Raw genomic sequence first — 16,118 nt, forward strand, 5'->3', positions numbered from 1 at the left:
AAACAAAATTATTCATTTGACTAACAAAATTGACCATGCATTTGTCAAATTATGAAAGAGCCTCCCAAAGTCGTACACCAGACTTTAAGCAATGTTTTCTGGCAGCAATTCAAATACATGCCTACCACTAAGCAGTGTTTGATCGTTTTCTATAAGTTGACTTCTCATTGGCAAGATGCAAATTACAGTAGAGCGTCGATAAGTGGAACGTCGGTAAGTGGAATGGCCGGAAAGTGGAACGATTTTCAGTCGGACTGTTTCGTGCTGAATCGAATGTTTTTGATACTAAATTTACTTCTAAAGTATAATTTTCATGTTTTTTATATTCTTTAATATATTTATTTTGTTTGTACAAAATGCAGAAATAATTTTTATCGATACGATAGCCTCGATGATTATTATAAAAATTTTCGTTAGGCTTAAAATCGACGAAAATTCAACACGAAGCGACACGCAACGGAGAAAAATTCAACAGGAAGCGATACGCAACGGAGAAAAATTTGAACATCGGACAGGTTAATGTATTTTTTCGTACAAAGTCAGAAACTGGAACAAATCATTAACTGGAAGGACCCCAGTCCCCAATTGGTTCCACTTATCAACGCTCTACTGTATGTTATTTCACAATGTTGAGACATTCAGTAATCATTAGAAGTGAAGGAAAAAAAAATCTAGCACTCATTTAATCTACAAATAAAACTCAAAATGATGTGACAATGAATCGAAATGACATCATTTTGATGCAATCGACGAGCAATAGAACCTACATGCAAGAACTTAAATCTAATTTAATGCATATGATTAGGCCTATATTATAAATAAATTACAGTTAAAGTGTACTGCAGAAAATTTCTTATTTTAACATTTCCTGTTTTAGCAAATATTCAAAATGCTCCCTGTACGACTACAACTTCAAAAATAATTATTAAAATTTTGCTTTTTGTTCTTTTCTACCTTTTCCATCAATAAAGGTGTTCCTGTATGATAAGTTCTCCACAGCAATTCTGTGCTTAATTCCAAAGAACAAAAGAGAGAACAAGAAGCAATCAAGTACTAAAATTTTGCTATTTGATCAATATTCTCACAATTTAGTCAAATTTATCTGCATAATTATTATTTATTAAATTATAATTTTACAATCTAAAACCAAAACATTTAAATTCATGTCAGTTTCAAAAAAAAAAAAAAAAAAAATATTTTCAACCTTAATTATTTCCATCACTTTAATTAATTGTTAATAAACTGATCTAAAACCTAAACTGTGATAAGAAATTGTTTAAGTCAGTTTTTGTTACGTCAGTAATTTCTACCTCAATATTCATTGTCATTCAGAAAAATTTCAGTGAATTATAATACCAGTAAATTGTTTATGTTTTGAATAATAATAAACTTACAGTTAAAGATTGTCCTTCATTTTTGAAATCTCTATTGTAATAAAATGTAACAGAAGCATCTTTTAAATATAAAAACATTTTAATTTACTTTGTTAAACAATATTAAGGAAAAAGTTTTCTATTTCATTGAAATAGCATAGCATGTTGCACAAACACAATCCCACAGTGCATCTATAAATTTCTCTAACTGTATCATTTCATTTCATATAAACATTTCAATTAATAAATTCAGGCAGATTATGAAATTAAGCAAAACAGATCGGGTATGGCTAATCTAAATTAATTAAACTTCGAAATAATGTATATAATGTAAATGTAATTCATATATTTCACTAAAGAAAGTAAACATTTTGTAAACAAACATTTTAGAATAATTGTTAAATTTAACATTTAAGTCAGCTGTTATAATACAGTAGAGCATCTATTATCCGACTTAATTGGGGACTGGGGTCGGTCGGATAACCGAAAAGTATGAAAAAATACATTATTAGTATAGTGTATTAGGCCCGGTTTAAATACTAGCTTCCCTTTCATGGTCGAGCCAGTGCTGCCAGCTAAAACATGCAAAAATTTAACAAAAATAATATTAAAGTAGCCAAGACATAACCAAATATTGTAGGGTCGCATCACTAGCAGGCATTTGAATTTGCCGACTAAAACGTGGTCGGTTAACCAATAAGTCGGTTAATCGAGGGTCGGATAATCGATGCTCTACTGTATTTACATTTCTACATTATTTTTCATTTTAAACAATTTGCAGATTATTATATTTGAAATTCATTAATATTTTGGAAACAGAAAATTAACTGGTTAATAGAACAATAAAAATTTTATTTTGAAAGTGACCCAAGTCCATTTTGACAAGTTTCAAACTAATATGCAGTATATTATGGAGTACAATTTTATTAGTTAATAATTACAATAATAAATCTATTATATATAACACAATTTTACAACAATAATGCATCAATGGTGCAGCTCCATACCTTCAGTAATCCTAACATAAAATTCTTATATCCTAATATGAATATAATGATGATGTTTAATTTATACTTGCTTGAATATGAAGAAAATAAAACAAGCACTGTTAATGAGTAGTCTTATAGAAAAATTTTTAAAGAAGATCTTAATTTACATTTCCACCAGCTGCGGAAACATACGTGCCAAAAATGTGATTTATTAAACATTAAATTTAAATTAAGGCATTGAATAATGGCAAAGAAAAGGAGACAAATCTTATGGAAGAACATGATATTTATTTTAGACTAACAGAATTGGCTAGAAAATCATTAAACGAGACCATTACGCAATCCAGATCACCATTTCACTTTTTCTTTCGACTTGCAAAAAGCACTACCTTACTCAAAGTTGATACTTAAGCTGCATATTATAAGCATAGTATGCATGTTTTAAATCTGTATTTTCATAATTTCCATGATGATAATGTTTATGTGTATCTTTGGGATGAAATCATTGCATCAAGAGGTGCACAGGAAGTAGTATCATGTATTCTGAAACATTAAAAAATCTTAGAAATGAAAAACATGTTTTAGCTTACGGCGATGTGTATGCAGGACAAATTAGGAATATAAAATTTGGTTTAACATGGTTAAAAGTTGTCCAATCTGCTGACCATAAGGTAGATATCATTGATCATCTGTTATCAAGGCATTCATTTCTACCAAATGATAAGAGATTTCAGAGTTGTAGAAAATGGTATTAAGAAAAAGTAATTTTTGTCCCCAGGATTATTATGAAGTTATAAAAAAGTGTCAAAAAAGTAAAAACTTTATTCTGAATGAAATGAAACAAGAGGATTTCATTTAAACTACACCTCTAAAGGACACAGGTTTTAAAAGGTTAAATATCTCGATTTTTAAAGATAAATGGACTTAGGCCACTTTCAAAATAAATGACTCATTTATGCCTTCAGATAGGTGCCAATTATTCAATTTTGCATCACATATAATTCCATAAAGATTGAACACACATTTTATGAAAAAACAAATAATCAAAAATATAATTATAAAATTTTGGGATAAAATCAGTGTGTTAAAACGTTAACAAGCTGATTTTTCTTTCAAAATTTTCCTGTTTTGATATAAATATCTAGCTTTTCATATAAATCATTAAATGATCTGACTACTGGAAATGGGCCTTTTGGAGTGTAAATATACAGTCCTTCCAACAACAACAGAACATACAGTGATTACCTAGAAACTCTTTATTATTCTCATGTAACTTTGATGAAATTTTCTAGTACATTTGATAGCAAAATATGAACAACTATTGTGTGAATTTGGAGAAAAATAACTAATAAAGAAAAAAAATATTATCATCAAAAAATAGGAGGTCCAACATTAATAGAACATGAACTGATTGGAATTAATTACAAAGAAAGTAATGATTGGAAAATATGAAATTTGCAAAAAATATGATCCACGAGTGAAACTAATAGTTTAGTAAATTGCATAATACCTTACTATTAAAAATGGGACAAGGGACTATAGAAGAGAAGATCAAAATTGATGTATTTCACCAGAAAGGGAGTAAAGTAACTAGGATTGCTAAAAAATTTGGGAAGGCCTCACGCAACAATCTCAAAGTATCTCAATAATAAGAAGCAACAAACTGGAAAACAAAGCAGTGGGCACAAGAGTTCAATAACACCTAGAGAATGGCGTGCAATTGTTCAACATGCAATGCAAGGAAACACATTTATTCAAAAAATCAAAAATGAATTGAAGCTAAGCTGCAGTAAATCAACAATACAAAATGTTTTGAGATCAACAGACGATGTTTCTTTCATCAAAATGAAGACAGGCAACCAACTCAAGAAAAAACACAAACAACTTCGATTACATATACAGAAAAATATATTTCTACTTGACTATACATACATAGATGAGTCTTAGTCCATTTTTTGTCCCTTCACGCTGTTCGAGGCAATAACAAATTACATTGTCATTTTGCGGCGAATGGTAGACTACATAGAAAGGTTGACTTTGCCAGTGGAATTGTTATTGCCTTGTAGAGCGTGTGAAGGGACAAAAAATGGGCTAAGACTCATCTACGTAGGTATAGTCAAGTAAAAATATATTTTTCTGTATATGTCATATTTGTCCTGGCAATTTTTATCAAACTTCGATTACAGTTTGCCAGGAACAACTTTGAAAGTGGGGAAGGATGGCAAAAAGTAATTTTCTCAGATGAGAAAAAGTGAAATTGCAATAGACCTGATGGTTTTAAGTATTATTGGGCAGACAAAAGACTAGATCAAAAGCAGTACTCAAAGAGAGTAGCTGATGGTAATACACTCATGACTTGGGTGGGATTGGATGAAATGGAAAGACAGATCTATTGAATATTTGTTGAAGGTCAAAACAACTCTCAAACTTATCAGCTGTCTGAAGACAGCTCCAAACTTACGGACAGATCTTTGAATTCTAGAAGAATAATGCAAGCTTCCATGTATCAAAATCAATGTTATCCTTTTTTCAGAGCAAGAATGTCCTACTTTAGGACTGACCACCTTTCAGTGCAGATTTAAACTCAATTGTAAATCTTTGGGGTGACTTGGTTTTCCAAATGTATAACAGTGGAAAGCAATACAAGACCGTCACTGAACTAAAGGCTGATCTCATTGAAGCATGAAAAAATATTCCACAAGAACAACTGCAATCTTTGATTAATTCAATGTCTAATCGTATTTTTCAGCCTGTTTCCAAAAATGGTAGCAAAATTAGCTACTAATTTTAACTTAAAGATATTGTAAGTGAAGATGTACTATTAATGTTGGACATTCTATTTTTGATAATAGTATCTAGCACTTTTGTTTATTAATCATTTTTCTCCAAACTTGTGCAATAGTTGTTAATATCTTACTATAAAATGTACTAGAAAACTTCATCAAAGTTACTTGAAAATAATAAACAGTTTCTAGGCAATCACTGTATGTTGTATTATTGTTGGGAGGACTGTATTACTGTATTTCTTTCATAAAACCCCCGTGGTTTATTTTAAAGATATATGTATCACTCTGTATTTTTTTCAAGACTGCAGTTTAGTATTGTGTAACAGGAGATGAGTAGGTAAAAATTGAAAGGAATACCTTAATTACACATACATTTTCCAAATTATCAAAACTGTTTATTGATTGTATTTATGACTTACAGCCACTAATATTCGAAATAATTACTGTTTCTTAGTTAACCAGATTCAGAGTCTTCCACAATGTGGTTATTACATTGTTATTTGCATCTACTTTGATGTTATTGTAGGAATCAAGCAGTGGCGTAGCGTAGTGGGGGCGGCGGGGGCGGCCCGCCCCGGGCGGCACTTTTAGGGGGCGGCAAAATTTCACAATAAATAATAATAATATCTTGTAAAAATTTTAACCCGTACAATACACAATAATGATGATTGTTCTTGCTGAAAAGTTCTTTAGAATTACTGTATATTTTAGTCTTTTAAATTGAGATACCTAAATAAGGGGCGGCGAAATTTTCTTCCACCTGGGCGGCCCCTGACCCACGCTACGCCACTGGAATCAAGATCATGACTATTATCTTCTGGTTCAAATTCACTATCTCTTTTGGAAAGAGATGGTGAATTTGAACCAGAGTTTTCCTAGTTACTCTTTGGCTGATAAGCTATTAACATAGAACTCAATCACAACTTTCTTATGTTCGATATTCAACAATATAATTTTGTTTCACAGTATGTTTTATGTGAATCTTGAAACAGACAGTGCTATCTTATATTAGACATTCTGAAGTAGTAGAATTTTAGTTAAACTCCTTACTGGCCACTCTAAACTATATACCCCATACAGTGCAGTATTCAACATGTTTCCTATACTTTCCAACCTGGGGTTTAATCAAGAGAATACAGTATGTGTATGTATGTATATATATGTATGTATGTTAGGCTCAAAGACTGAAATCACTCATTGAGCAAAAAAAATTACCACAACATGTTGTGGCTAATTCAAAACAGCCACAAAGCAAAATTTGTGTCGTGGCTTTCATGATATTTGACCATGATGTGTTGTGGTGATTAAGAAAAGCCATAACACGTTCTGAACATTAGCTGATGCAACCATGATACAAAGGACAGGTTGTAACTTGTCAACGGGTGCATTGCAAACACTTGTGGAGTTTGTATTGTGTTCATTCTTAACTAGTGCTACTGTATCTAAGGTAATTACCCTTTTCTAGAGTAATTTCAACCTTCCAGAGTAATGTTTCAAATAGTTTTATATTTAGGGTAAATCTAGGGTAAAACTACCCTGTGTTCTGTGTTCTTATTACTCATCGAGCCACAAGTTTTGTTGGAAAAAGTTTTAGCCTAAAACCATTGTTTTTCCCTATAACTGGAGGGTTTTAGGATAGGAGAACAGAAGCTAAAGAAATAATGCAGACTGATGCTAGGTACAGTACATGGGTGTACACTGTACAGTGATACCTCAGTTTTTGTCGATAATCTGTTCGAAAACAATCGGCAAAAATAACTCTGCAACATTCTCAATTCTCATAAAAATGACTGATTTATTAATAAAAGTTTCTGACAAAGTAATTATTTTTAGTAAATTAATTGTTAGAAAACGTTGACATCTCGAGCATCGCAACAGATTTTCCTGAATGATTAAATGTTGAAAAGTAACAAAGTTACATTTTTGTATGTGATGAATAATTTTGTTACCTACTTATATAAGATGATTGAAGATAAATAAATCATAATGAAAAAGAAAGTTTTATTTTCTTATCATCACCTCATTATTAGTTAACATCCAGAACGTGTGGTGGCTTTTATACATAATAAATCCGTCACACAGTGGTTTTTAATTTTAGCAGCTGATTTTTATTTCATCGTGTATAGTATATCAAGCACCTACAAGTAGTTAGACCTTTAGCACTTTTTAGCAAAACAAAAGAAACAAATGTGTATTTTTCTCCATACATTTTTCTTTGAAATTTTTTTTAAGTATGAAAATTAAATTTCTAGGAACACTTATAGAACTAATGTTGTTGTTCGGCATTAAAAATTGTAAATAAAAATGTTTTGAGGCTAGAATCCATATTTTAAAGTTACAAACCACTGTGCATTGTATGATCTATCATGGTTGCATCAGCTAATGTTTAGAACACGTTATGGCTTTTCTTAATCACCACAAGTCGTGGTCAAATATCACAAAAGCCACGACACAAATTTTGCTTTGTAATCGTTTGTTTTACAAACGACATGAAGCATGTGTCGTGGCCGTTTTGAATTAGCCAAATGCATTGTGGTCGGTTTTTTCACTCAATGAGTGATTTTGGTCTTTGAGCCTAACATATATATATAAAATTTAAAATTTTAATTTATTTGAAATTCTTTGTATTATAGACTAAGCAGAAATAAATTTGAGAAAATTATTAAGATTGGTGCAGGTAATTGCACCACTGCTACTAATTATGTCACCTAAGTATATCTCAATTAGTATAGGAAATTGTTGATAGTGTATGCTGTATTTTAAGGCTTTTTGCTGTATTTTAGCTACAGAGTTATTATCCATAGAAATGAGCCATCTTGAAGTGTTTTGCTTAGTTTTGTAGCTATTAATACCATTTTGTTCTGTTTAAAGTTCCTCTACTATAATTTGTGGGTTGGCTTAATTGTAAGTTATACAGAATTCTTTCAAAGGTAAAAGATTTTATGTATAGTCATTTTGATGTAAATTTAATGTACCTTAAGAATATAATAATAGTTTTTGTTGATAAATATTCTAAAAAAAAACAAAAAAAATAGATTACTTATGAAGTAATATATGTTAGCAATTACACCACTTGTGTGTTTATTGCTACAAATACATTTATTTTGTAACTTATTGACAAGACTATGTCTTGTTTATAAAATCATATTGCTAGCTGGGTAACCAGCTAAGAGGTATGAAGGAGTACTGTAAATGTCAGGAGTTGCAATTTGGCACAGAGTATTAAGTGCCCAAATCATGCACGCATAAAAAACCAGACTTGTATGTACAGTACTCAGGGAACCGAGAACCAAGTCAAAATAAAATACAAAATGGCGACACTCTCTGCAAACAGGCAGTAGTGCGAGATTTGTGAACATGTTGCTCATTGGTAAGTTGGAAATACAAATGTTGCAAAATCGAATTTTGACAAACAAATCTTTGAAAAAACCCATGTTGTCAGCACGTTGTGACCAAAAACCAAGGTTACGGTGTGACCTTGATCGAGTGACCTGAGATATCGTGTTTCATCATCAGAATGTTTTTGAAACTAGATGGCGCGTCGTTATATTTTATAATTTTATATTAAAACTAACTTCCAAAATATTTTTTTTCTTTTTACATTTATTAATATATATAATTTGTTTTTGCAAAATAAAAATATTTCAGATGATGCAATAGACGACATTATTTTTTCAAAAACAGGAAATTTTCATTAGGCATCGACAAAAATTCAACCCGAAGTGACATGCAACGGAGAGAAATTTTGACATTGGATAAATAGGTCATTGAAAATGCATCGTGGACGACGTCGTGGTCGTGGTCGGCATAATTTGAACAATTGTGCTCAAAACCAGCAAAACCAAAGAAAATTGGAGAATGAGACCCGCCTTGAGCGTCAAAATGGTCCCACTTAGTAGTGAGTCTCAGAGATATAGTCTTGTCCTAAATAGGGCTTTGCCAGTTTACTTGTTTCAATATTAATTCAAATTACACTTTTATGTACTGAGTATGATCAGGTTCATTGATGTAAAAGTTCTTTTCTTGGTTATTTAATTTCTTAAATAGTAGTGATAAAAAAATTAAATATTTATTCTTTTTAATGTTCTCTACTTTCATAAATTTGGAAAAACTCTAGCATGTTTTAGTTAAACATTTTTAACAATACAGGCGGCCCTCGACTTTCGCACAATTCTCTATTTCACATATTTTTAAAAATTCAACTTTTTAAATATTTCTGTTGATAAGGAAAAAATTTGCTTCCATGCAGAACGCTCATACACTACAAAGCAGTAGCTGGTTCTACGTTCTCAGACACACATTACTTCCTACAATAGCGAACTTCTCAGAATTGTAAACCCTACTGTGTTCTGAGCAAGAGGTCAAAACAGTTTCAGTCTTAAATTAGGGCAGGCGTCAACGTGTTGTGTGTTTTGCCAATTTATTTGTTTATGTTTAAATATTTCGTCCTTATAAATTGATAAACATGAGTGAGAAACGGAGAAATTGCAGTTTTGGTACAAACAAAAAGAAATTAAAGACTCAAACTTCATATAATCGAGACAAAGATGGAAATAAATATTCTGAAAATGGTGAATTTTTTGCTTCAATCGGACATTTGTACGATGTAAATAGATCTAAGATATGTTCAATTTTGAAAAATAAGAGTAAAATTAAGGAATACGTTCAAAAATTGTGGAAATATATCTTCAAAGATTGTTTCCAAAAGACACAGCAAAGTGATGGATGAAATGGAAAGATCTTTGTCATCATGGATTGATGATCAACATCAAAATAATGTCCCTCTGAGTTATTCAATTATTCAAGCTAAGGCTCTTAGTTTGCATGCGGATTGGAAGATTAGATTAAATGAAGATCCTAACACGGTGTTTCAAGCAAGTAATGGCTAGTTCAACAAATTTAAAATGAGATATTCTTTACATAATATTAAATTCATTGGAAAATTGGCTGATGCAAATAAAAATGCTGCAAAATAATTTATTTCCTCATTGTCCAAAATTATTGAAGATGGAGAATATTCTCCTAGCCAAATATGCAATGTAGATGAGATGAGTTTATTTTGGAAAAATATGTCTAATTGTACATTTTTATCAAAGGAAGAATCAGTTGCCCCCGGACATAAACCTTCCAAAAACTGATTGACGTTGCTTCTTGGTGGAAACTTAGCTGGTGATTTAAAATTGAAGCTATTGTTAGTTTACCAAACAGAAAATCCCAGAGCATTGAAAGGGAAAGATAAAGAATTGCTTCCAGTCATTTGGAAATCAAATAAAAATGCCTGGGTTACTGCGTTAATATTAAAAGATTGGTTCACTTTTCACTTCATGCCGACAGTTAAGCAATATTGTAAAAATAATAATTTAGAGTTTAAAGCATTATTAATCTTAGACAATGCTCCAGGACATCCAAAATCTCTGCAGAATTTATACCTGGAAATCAATGTTGTTTCTTCCTCCCAATACTACCTGCCTCATACAGCCCAAGGAACAAACAGTGATAGCTATGTTTAAATGATATTATATGAGGACAATAATGACTAAGGTCATCAAGGCAACTGACAGGGAAGATGAGCCAACATTAACAAATTTTTGGAAGAACTATAATATATGGAACACAAACAATATTGGAGACTTGTGGGCTGAAATAAAATAGTCGACAATGAAAAGTTCCAGGAAACAATTATGCCCACAAATGATGAGTGATTTTATAAATTTTGAAGAAACACCAAAAAATATCACATGTGACGGATGAATGGACAAAGGTGTTCAATCAAATTTTTTCGATTGTTTCCCCTCCACCATTTCATCAAAAGATAACACCCGACCCTTAACAACGAGATCCTGACCTCATGGAAAAACCCAAGTGGAAAAATAATATGAGGGAACGATGACAAATCCAGGCAGTCGTCATTTGTTTAGCCACCGCAAGCCCAACAAAAAAAACCCTCCTGCAACCTTCTGATCTACGTCGTCCAAGCATTACCCCACCTAGAAGCCCAAGAATTAATACTGTGGAAATATTACCATGAAGATTGTTTTATACTGTAGACTGTTTTATTCTGTGAATTGTGTGCCTCTGTGGAATATACTGTCTAGGATCGTGGATACCCGACTGCTCAAGGAACTCTAACATCTCCTTAAAGACTCGGTGGTGTCATATCCTGATGAGGGGTCAAAGAGAGACTGACCCTCCGGTCACATCACAGATGAAATAGTTATCCTAACGAATGAACTAAACTTGGACGTCAACAATGAAGATGTTAATGAGTTAATCTAAATTGAATCTCACTCAGTACCTATGTCAAATAAATACTTAATTGAACAACAATGAAATACACAATGAAAGTGAGGAAGATGATGATAAAACTTTGACAATTAAAAATATGAATGAAGTTTTCATGCATCTTGATAAATTTTTGACTATCATGGAAGAATGTGATCTCAAATTAGAACGTGTATCTCAAGTATGTAGGACGATTGAGAAAGACACAGCATGTTATAGAAATCTTTATCAAGAAAAGAAAAAAAAAAGGTTGTATTCAACTAACTCTTGACAAGTTTATAAAGAAAACACCCGAAAAACTTAAACATGCCTCGTTAACTTCATTATGTATACATATTGATAAATAAATACTTTAAAACAGTTTTTGGTGCATATTTTTTTACATCCCTCTACTTTTGAACATTCAACATTCGCACACTCTTTCAGGAACCAATTATGTGCGAAAGTTGAGAGCCGCCTGTAATCTTGTTTGGTACTTCTCAAAAATTAATTCAAAATAAGAATTTATTTGGGTGGCATATTTATCTGTAGTGTCTGGTAAATACATCATATTGCCAATATTTGGAAAAATAAGTGCTGTAGGATTGAAAGGAAGGATTAAAGTGCTCAAATATATTTCCTTATTAATAAAATCTCTTGGTACCACCGATTTCCCTCACCCTCACAAAATTTTTTAAAAAATTTAAAAAACTTAAGGTGATGCAATCACCTTCACTTACCTTATATGAAATCTAAATTATCTCAGCCAAAGAAAATAAAACCATAATAATACTTCATAAATTAAGCAAAAGAGCAATTATTGCAAAACCTATGCAAATAATTTGATTTAATTTTAGTACATACCTCATATTTTTCATATTTTTTAGAATCCCAGGCCTTTTGGAATGGGTTATACGAATACATTCTTTTCGAATTTCCATGCCATTTCTTAATTTTCTTCACCTGAAAAAATAAATTTTCATATTTCTTAGTTATAAGCAAGTTTTAAAAAAATTTCTATTTTTAGTTTTGAAAATAAAAGATTAAAAAACTGACAAAAAGAATACAAGTACAAAATATTCAATTTAAATGAATACAGAAATTTATGATTTTTTATTCATTTAAATTGAACTGTTCAATTTGTTACAAATGTAAACCATTATTCTAGACCAGTCATTCCCAAAGTGGATGCTACCACCCCATTGGTGGTAAGTAAATCTAGGAGGCAAAAAAAAGCGAGTGGCAGGGATACTGATGGCAGGGTACTGCCAAACAGTTATCATAGGCAAGGATTGGGATCACTGCTAACCTTTCCTTTTCCTCTGTTAAAATGAGTAGGAAGAAATATCGCATTTAATAGTTTCCGGATGTGGAGAACAATGTACAGTAAGGACACAAAGTGTGAGGTTCCTAGAAAAGTTTTTCTAAGAATATTTCCAAGTCTTTCTTACACATGGAAAAGGAACACTGGGTATAAGAGTTTATGGAACCAAGGACGCGATGACTTGAAAGAGTTTGGGAATCAGTTTTAGACTCTTCTGAACTTAAACATCATTTTATATTATTTATCTTGACAATAAACAAGCATTTGATTCTACAACACCATCTCAGCTGTTAGATATTCAACCTTCAATTATAATTTGGCTTAATAATTACTTTGTTTTAATGGCATTTAATATTAAACTTTGGGATTTTTTTTGTCCGTTTCTCTAATGAACGGCATTTTTCAGGGCTCTTTCCTATGTAGTCTTTTATTTATCTATTATACTGATTACACCATTGCTCAGGCGGATCTTTCTTTTATCATTCTTTTTATATGCAGACTACATGAAACTGATTAATTCGAATCCTAACCTTCATTAAGATGACAAAATTATTAACAACTATTTTTGAGTCATTTAATCTGAAAATTAACCTAGATAAGACTGTGGTGATGTGTTTCATGCTAGTATGAAATAATATTCTCTTTCCATTCATATTGAATCATCTGGTTATCTATGTCAATATGATTAACAATCTTATATTATATTTCAAAGATATCTTACCTAATCTAATTACATTTGCAAAATTATTAAAAACCTAGCTGTCAGAAGTGGTATACTTTGGTAACACTACGATTGCATTTCCACTATTCCCGTTACGTCACTATTGCTGAGGAAATATGTCACTGGACATTGTTGTGAAGGACAATCAGATGCAAGTGCAGCAACTGAGACCGTTTCTATCAGATTGCCAGATGCAGATGTTTTTCCAGAAAGTGAAAGTAGTTAACAAGCAGAGTTTATTGTCTGTCCTTATCATTGACCAAAATAATGCCCTCAAAGTTGTAAGCAACAGAAATATCATCATTAATGTCAGCTTTCCAGGTTCTTGCTACAGTTTTCTGGGGCATGGTGACAATGCTTGCCATCATTTGCATTTTTGATTCAGATTCATGATCTTTTCTATGTTTCGAATACAATTATTTAGCAAAGAAACTCCTCTCTCACACCTATTTCTCCAGTAACTTCCTAACAGCTTAAACATTTTGTATCTATTCCATTTGCACAGTGTCCACCACTATGTTCAAGCATGATCACTTCTTATGTTGGAAGTCTCTACTCATCATACAGTACATTAGGGAAACACACACTTGTAATTCCTTCTGGCATTGACAAGCATTTTGTATTGGTATGACTTGACCTTTGATAAAACATCATTGCTCTTTGTGAGTGAACATGTCTTAGGGCATTACAGAAATAACTTTCACTTCTGAGCTAACTTTTGACCCACTTGGGATAAAATGACGAAACTTCACTATTCAATGCGTGATACTTTGAAAAATCCAAAAATAATACTGGTTTGGAAGAGAGCATCATAGTCAAGAAGTTCAATTAACCTTCTATTTTCAGGTTGTGTTACTCATGTAAATATTTTTTCTACTGTACTCTTTTTATTTCCAAGAATACAATGCTCAATGGTATAAACAGTTTCAGTTCAATATACACTAGAATCTACTTGTTTCAAACACTTTGGAGTTCATCTATACTGATAATCACTGACTGGTAACATTAAGCAGAAGAGATAAATAAGACTATAATTAGTGAAAATTCTGGTTTAATTGACTCCTAATTAAAAAGATAGATTTTTATTAAAATGGTTTAATATAATAATTTTAATAATAGTTCATCCAGTATTGTTTGTTGCTTTCTGACAGTGTTGTCTAAGATGTAACTGAAGTAAAAATGTCAACAGTTTAAATTACGATATGGTGAGCAAATAAAACAATACGTTTTCAATACTTAAAGCACTAATAAGACTTTTTTCCAGACTGGTAAAGCACTTTTAACATTTGTAAATGATTATACGTTACCAACATATTGAGACTAATGGCATGAAAGACAGCTTAAAAATGACCATTTATGTGAATATACTAACTATAAGCAAAGCTCTGTGATTACAATAACACAAATATTTTATAAATGTATTTTAACTTGTATATTTGGGACATGTAATTCTGATAATGTTATCTAACTGATAACAATATCTATTATTACAAACAACAGATTCTACTATACTTGAAATAATTAATGAAACAATATAGATCTAATAAATCATTTCAGAATATAATTCTATTTTTAGACAGATAGTGGCAATCTATTATGATCATTCCAAATAGGTATCATTAACAATGTCTTATTCTAATATATGCATTATACCTTCATAATAAAAATATAACTATGATCATCTTAAACAAATGAATAAAATAAAATTTATTTATTTTACATAATTAATAAAAATTTATATATATAATCTTCATTTATACTTTAAATCTACTAATGAAACAACTTATCAGAAAACTATCATTTTGAATAAACAAATATTGATTTTAGTGATAAAAATCCCAGTGTCACTAAAACATAAATTCACAAAACTAATTTCCAAATACCATTAATTCAAACTATTGAAAGATATTTCTTTCATTTTCAAAATGACAGAAATAATGCAGATAACACATAAGATATTAAATAATTAAAGCATAAGGTTTAGTTTAAAATTTCATATAAACAGAAATCCTATTGTAAATAGTGTATAGCCCACACAACCAGATTTTGCTCTTGGGTTGGTTCATTTCTGCATCTAAGGGGCAATAAGAATTGTTTACAAAGGCACATGTACTCCCTTGGGCTTCGGTTAGTCTTGAAAAGGGTCGTCTCCACCACCTGGATATACATCTAGGTGGTGGTGGTCAAGTACGTGTGGATAGTAAGTTCCAAGGATCTTTCATTTAACTGAAGTGTATTTTATATATTTTTAAACCAGTGTACAGTGCAGCAATGAATGAAAATTTTAAAAAGGAAAAAACTAAATTTTATTTATTCCCAATGTCGCAAAGCTGTTCACAATACAACTTTGTGACATTAGTAAAATACAACTTAATGCAAAAGCTTTGTTTTTTTAAATTATTATAAGCAGATTATACAGAGTAAACTCAAGGTTAATAAGAATCTTAACAGAGTAACAATAATACATATAATTTAATTTGTTTTTCTAGACTTTGTCAATTGCACATAGAAGCAGTGATAATTGCTTGTGTTACAGTAGGGTGGGAGATGCGCAGCATGTGTTTGCATACACCACTTTCTACGTCAGAAATCTCTTTAAAGTTTCATTGTTTTTCTTTAATGATTAAATATAATCTAAATTTTTTCTGATGACATCTTATACTG

At 31.1% G+C, this 16,118-nt stretch overlaps 1 protein-coding gene across 3 annotated transcripts in view; it reads right to left on the minus strand.

Annotated features, from left to right (window-relative positions):
- scny (scrawny) overlaps positions 1-16,118 on the minus strand; it is a 357,320-nt gene that overhangs the window by 13,514 nt on the left and 327,688 nt on the right. For all 3 annotated transcript variants that reach the window (XM_067262464.1, XM_067262465.1, XR_010879658.1), the window contains one exon: positions 12,274-12,372. In XM_067262464.1, the coding sequence (XP_067118565.1) occupies positions 12,274-12,372 (99 nt within the window). Of the gene's footprint in view, positions 1-12,273; positions 12,373-16,118 lie in introns of those variants that run through there.

The sequence above is a fragment of the Centruroides vittatus genome, unplaced genomic scaffold (genome assembly GCF_030686945.1).
Source record: "Centruroides vittatus isolate TY-2023 unplaced genomic scaffold, ASM3068694v2 contig_1477, whole genome shotgun sequence".
Taxonomy (NCBI): Eukaryota; Metazoa; Arthropoda; class Arachnida; order Scorpiones; family Buthidae; genus Centruroides; species Centruroides vittatus.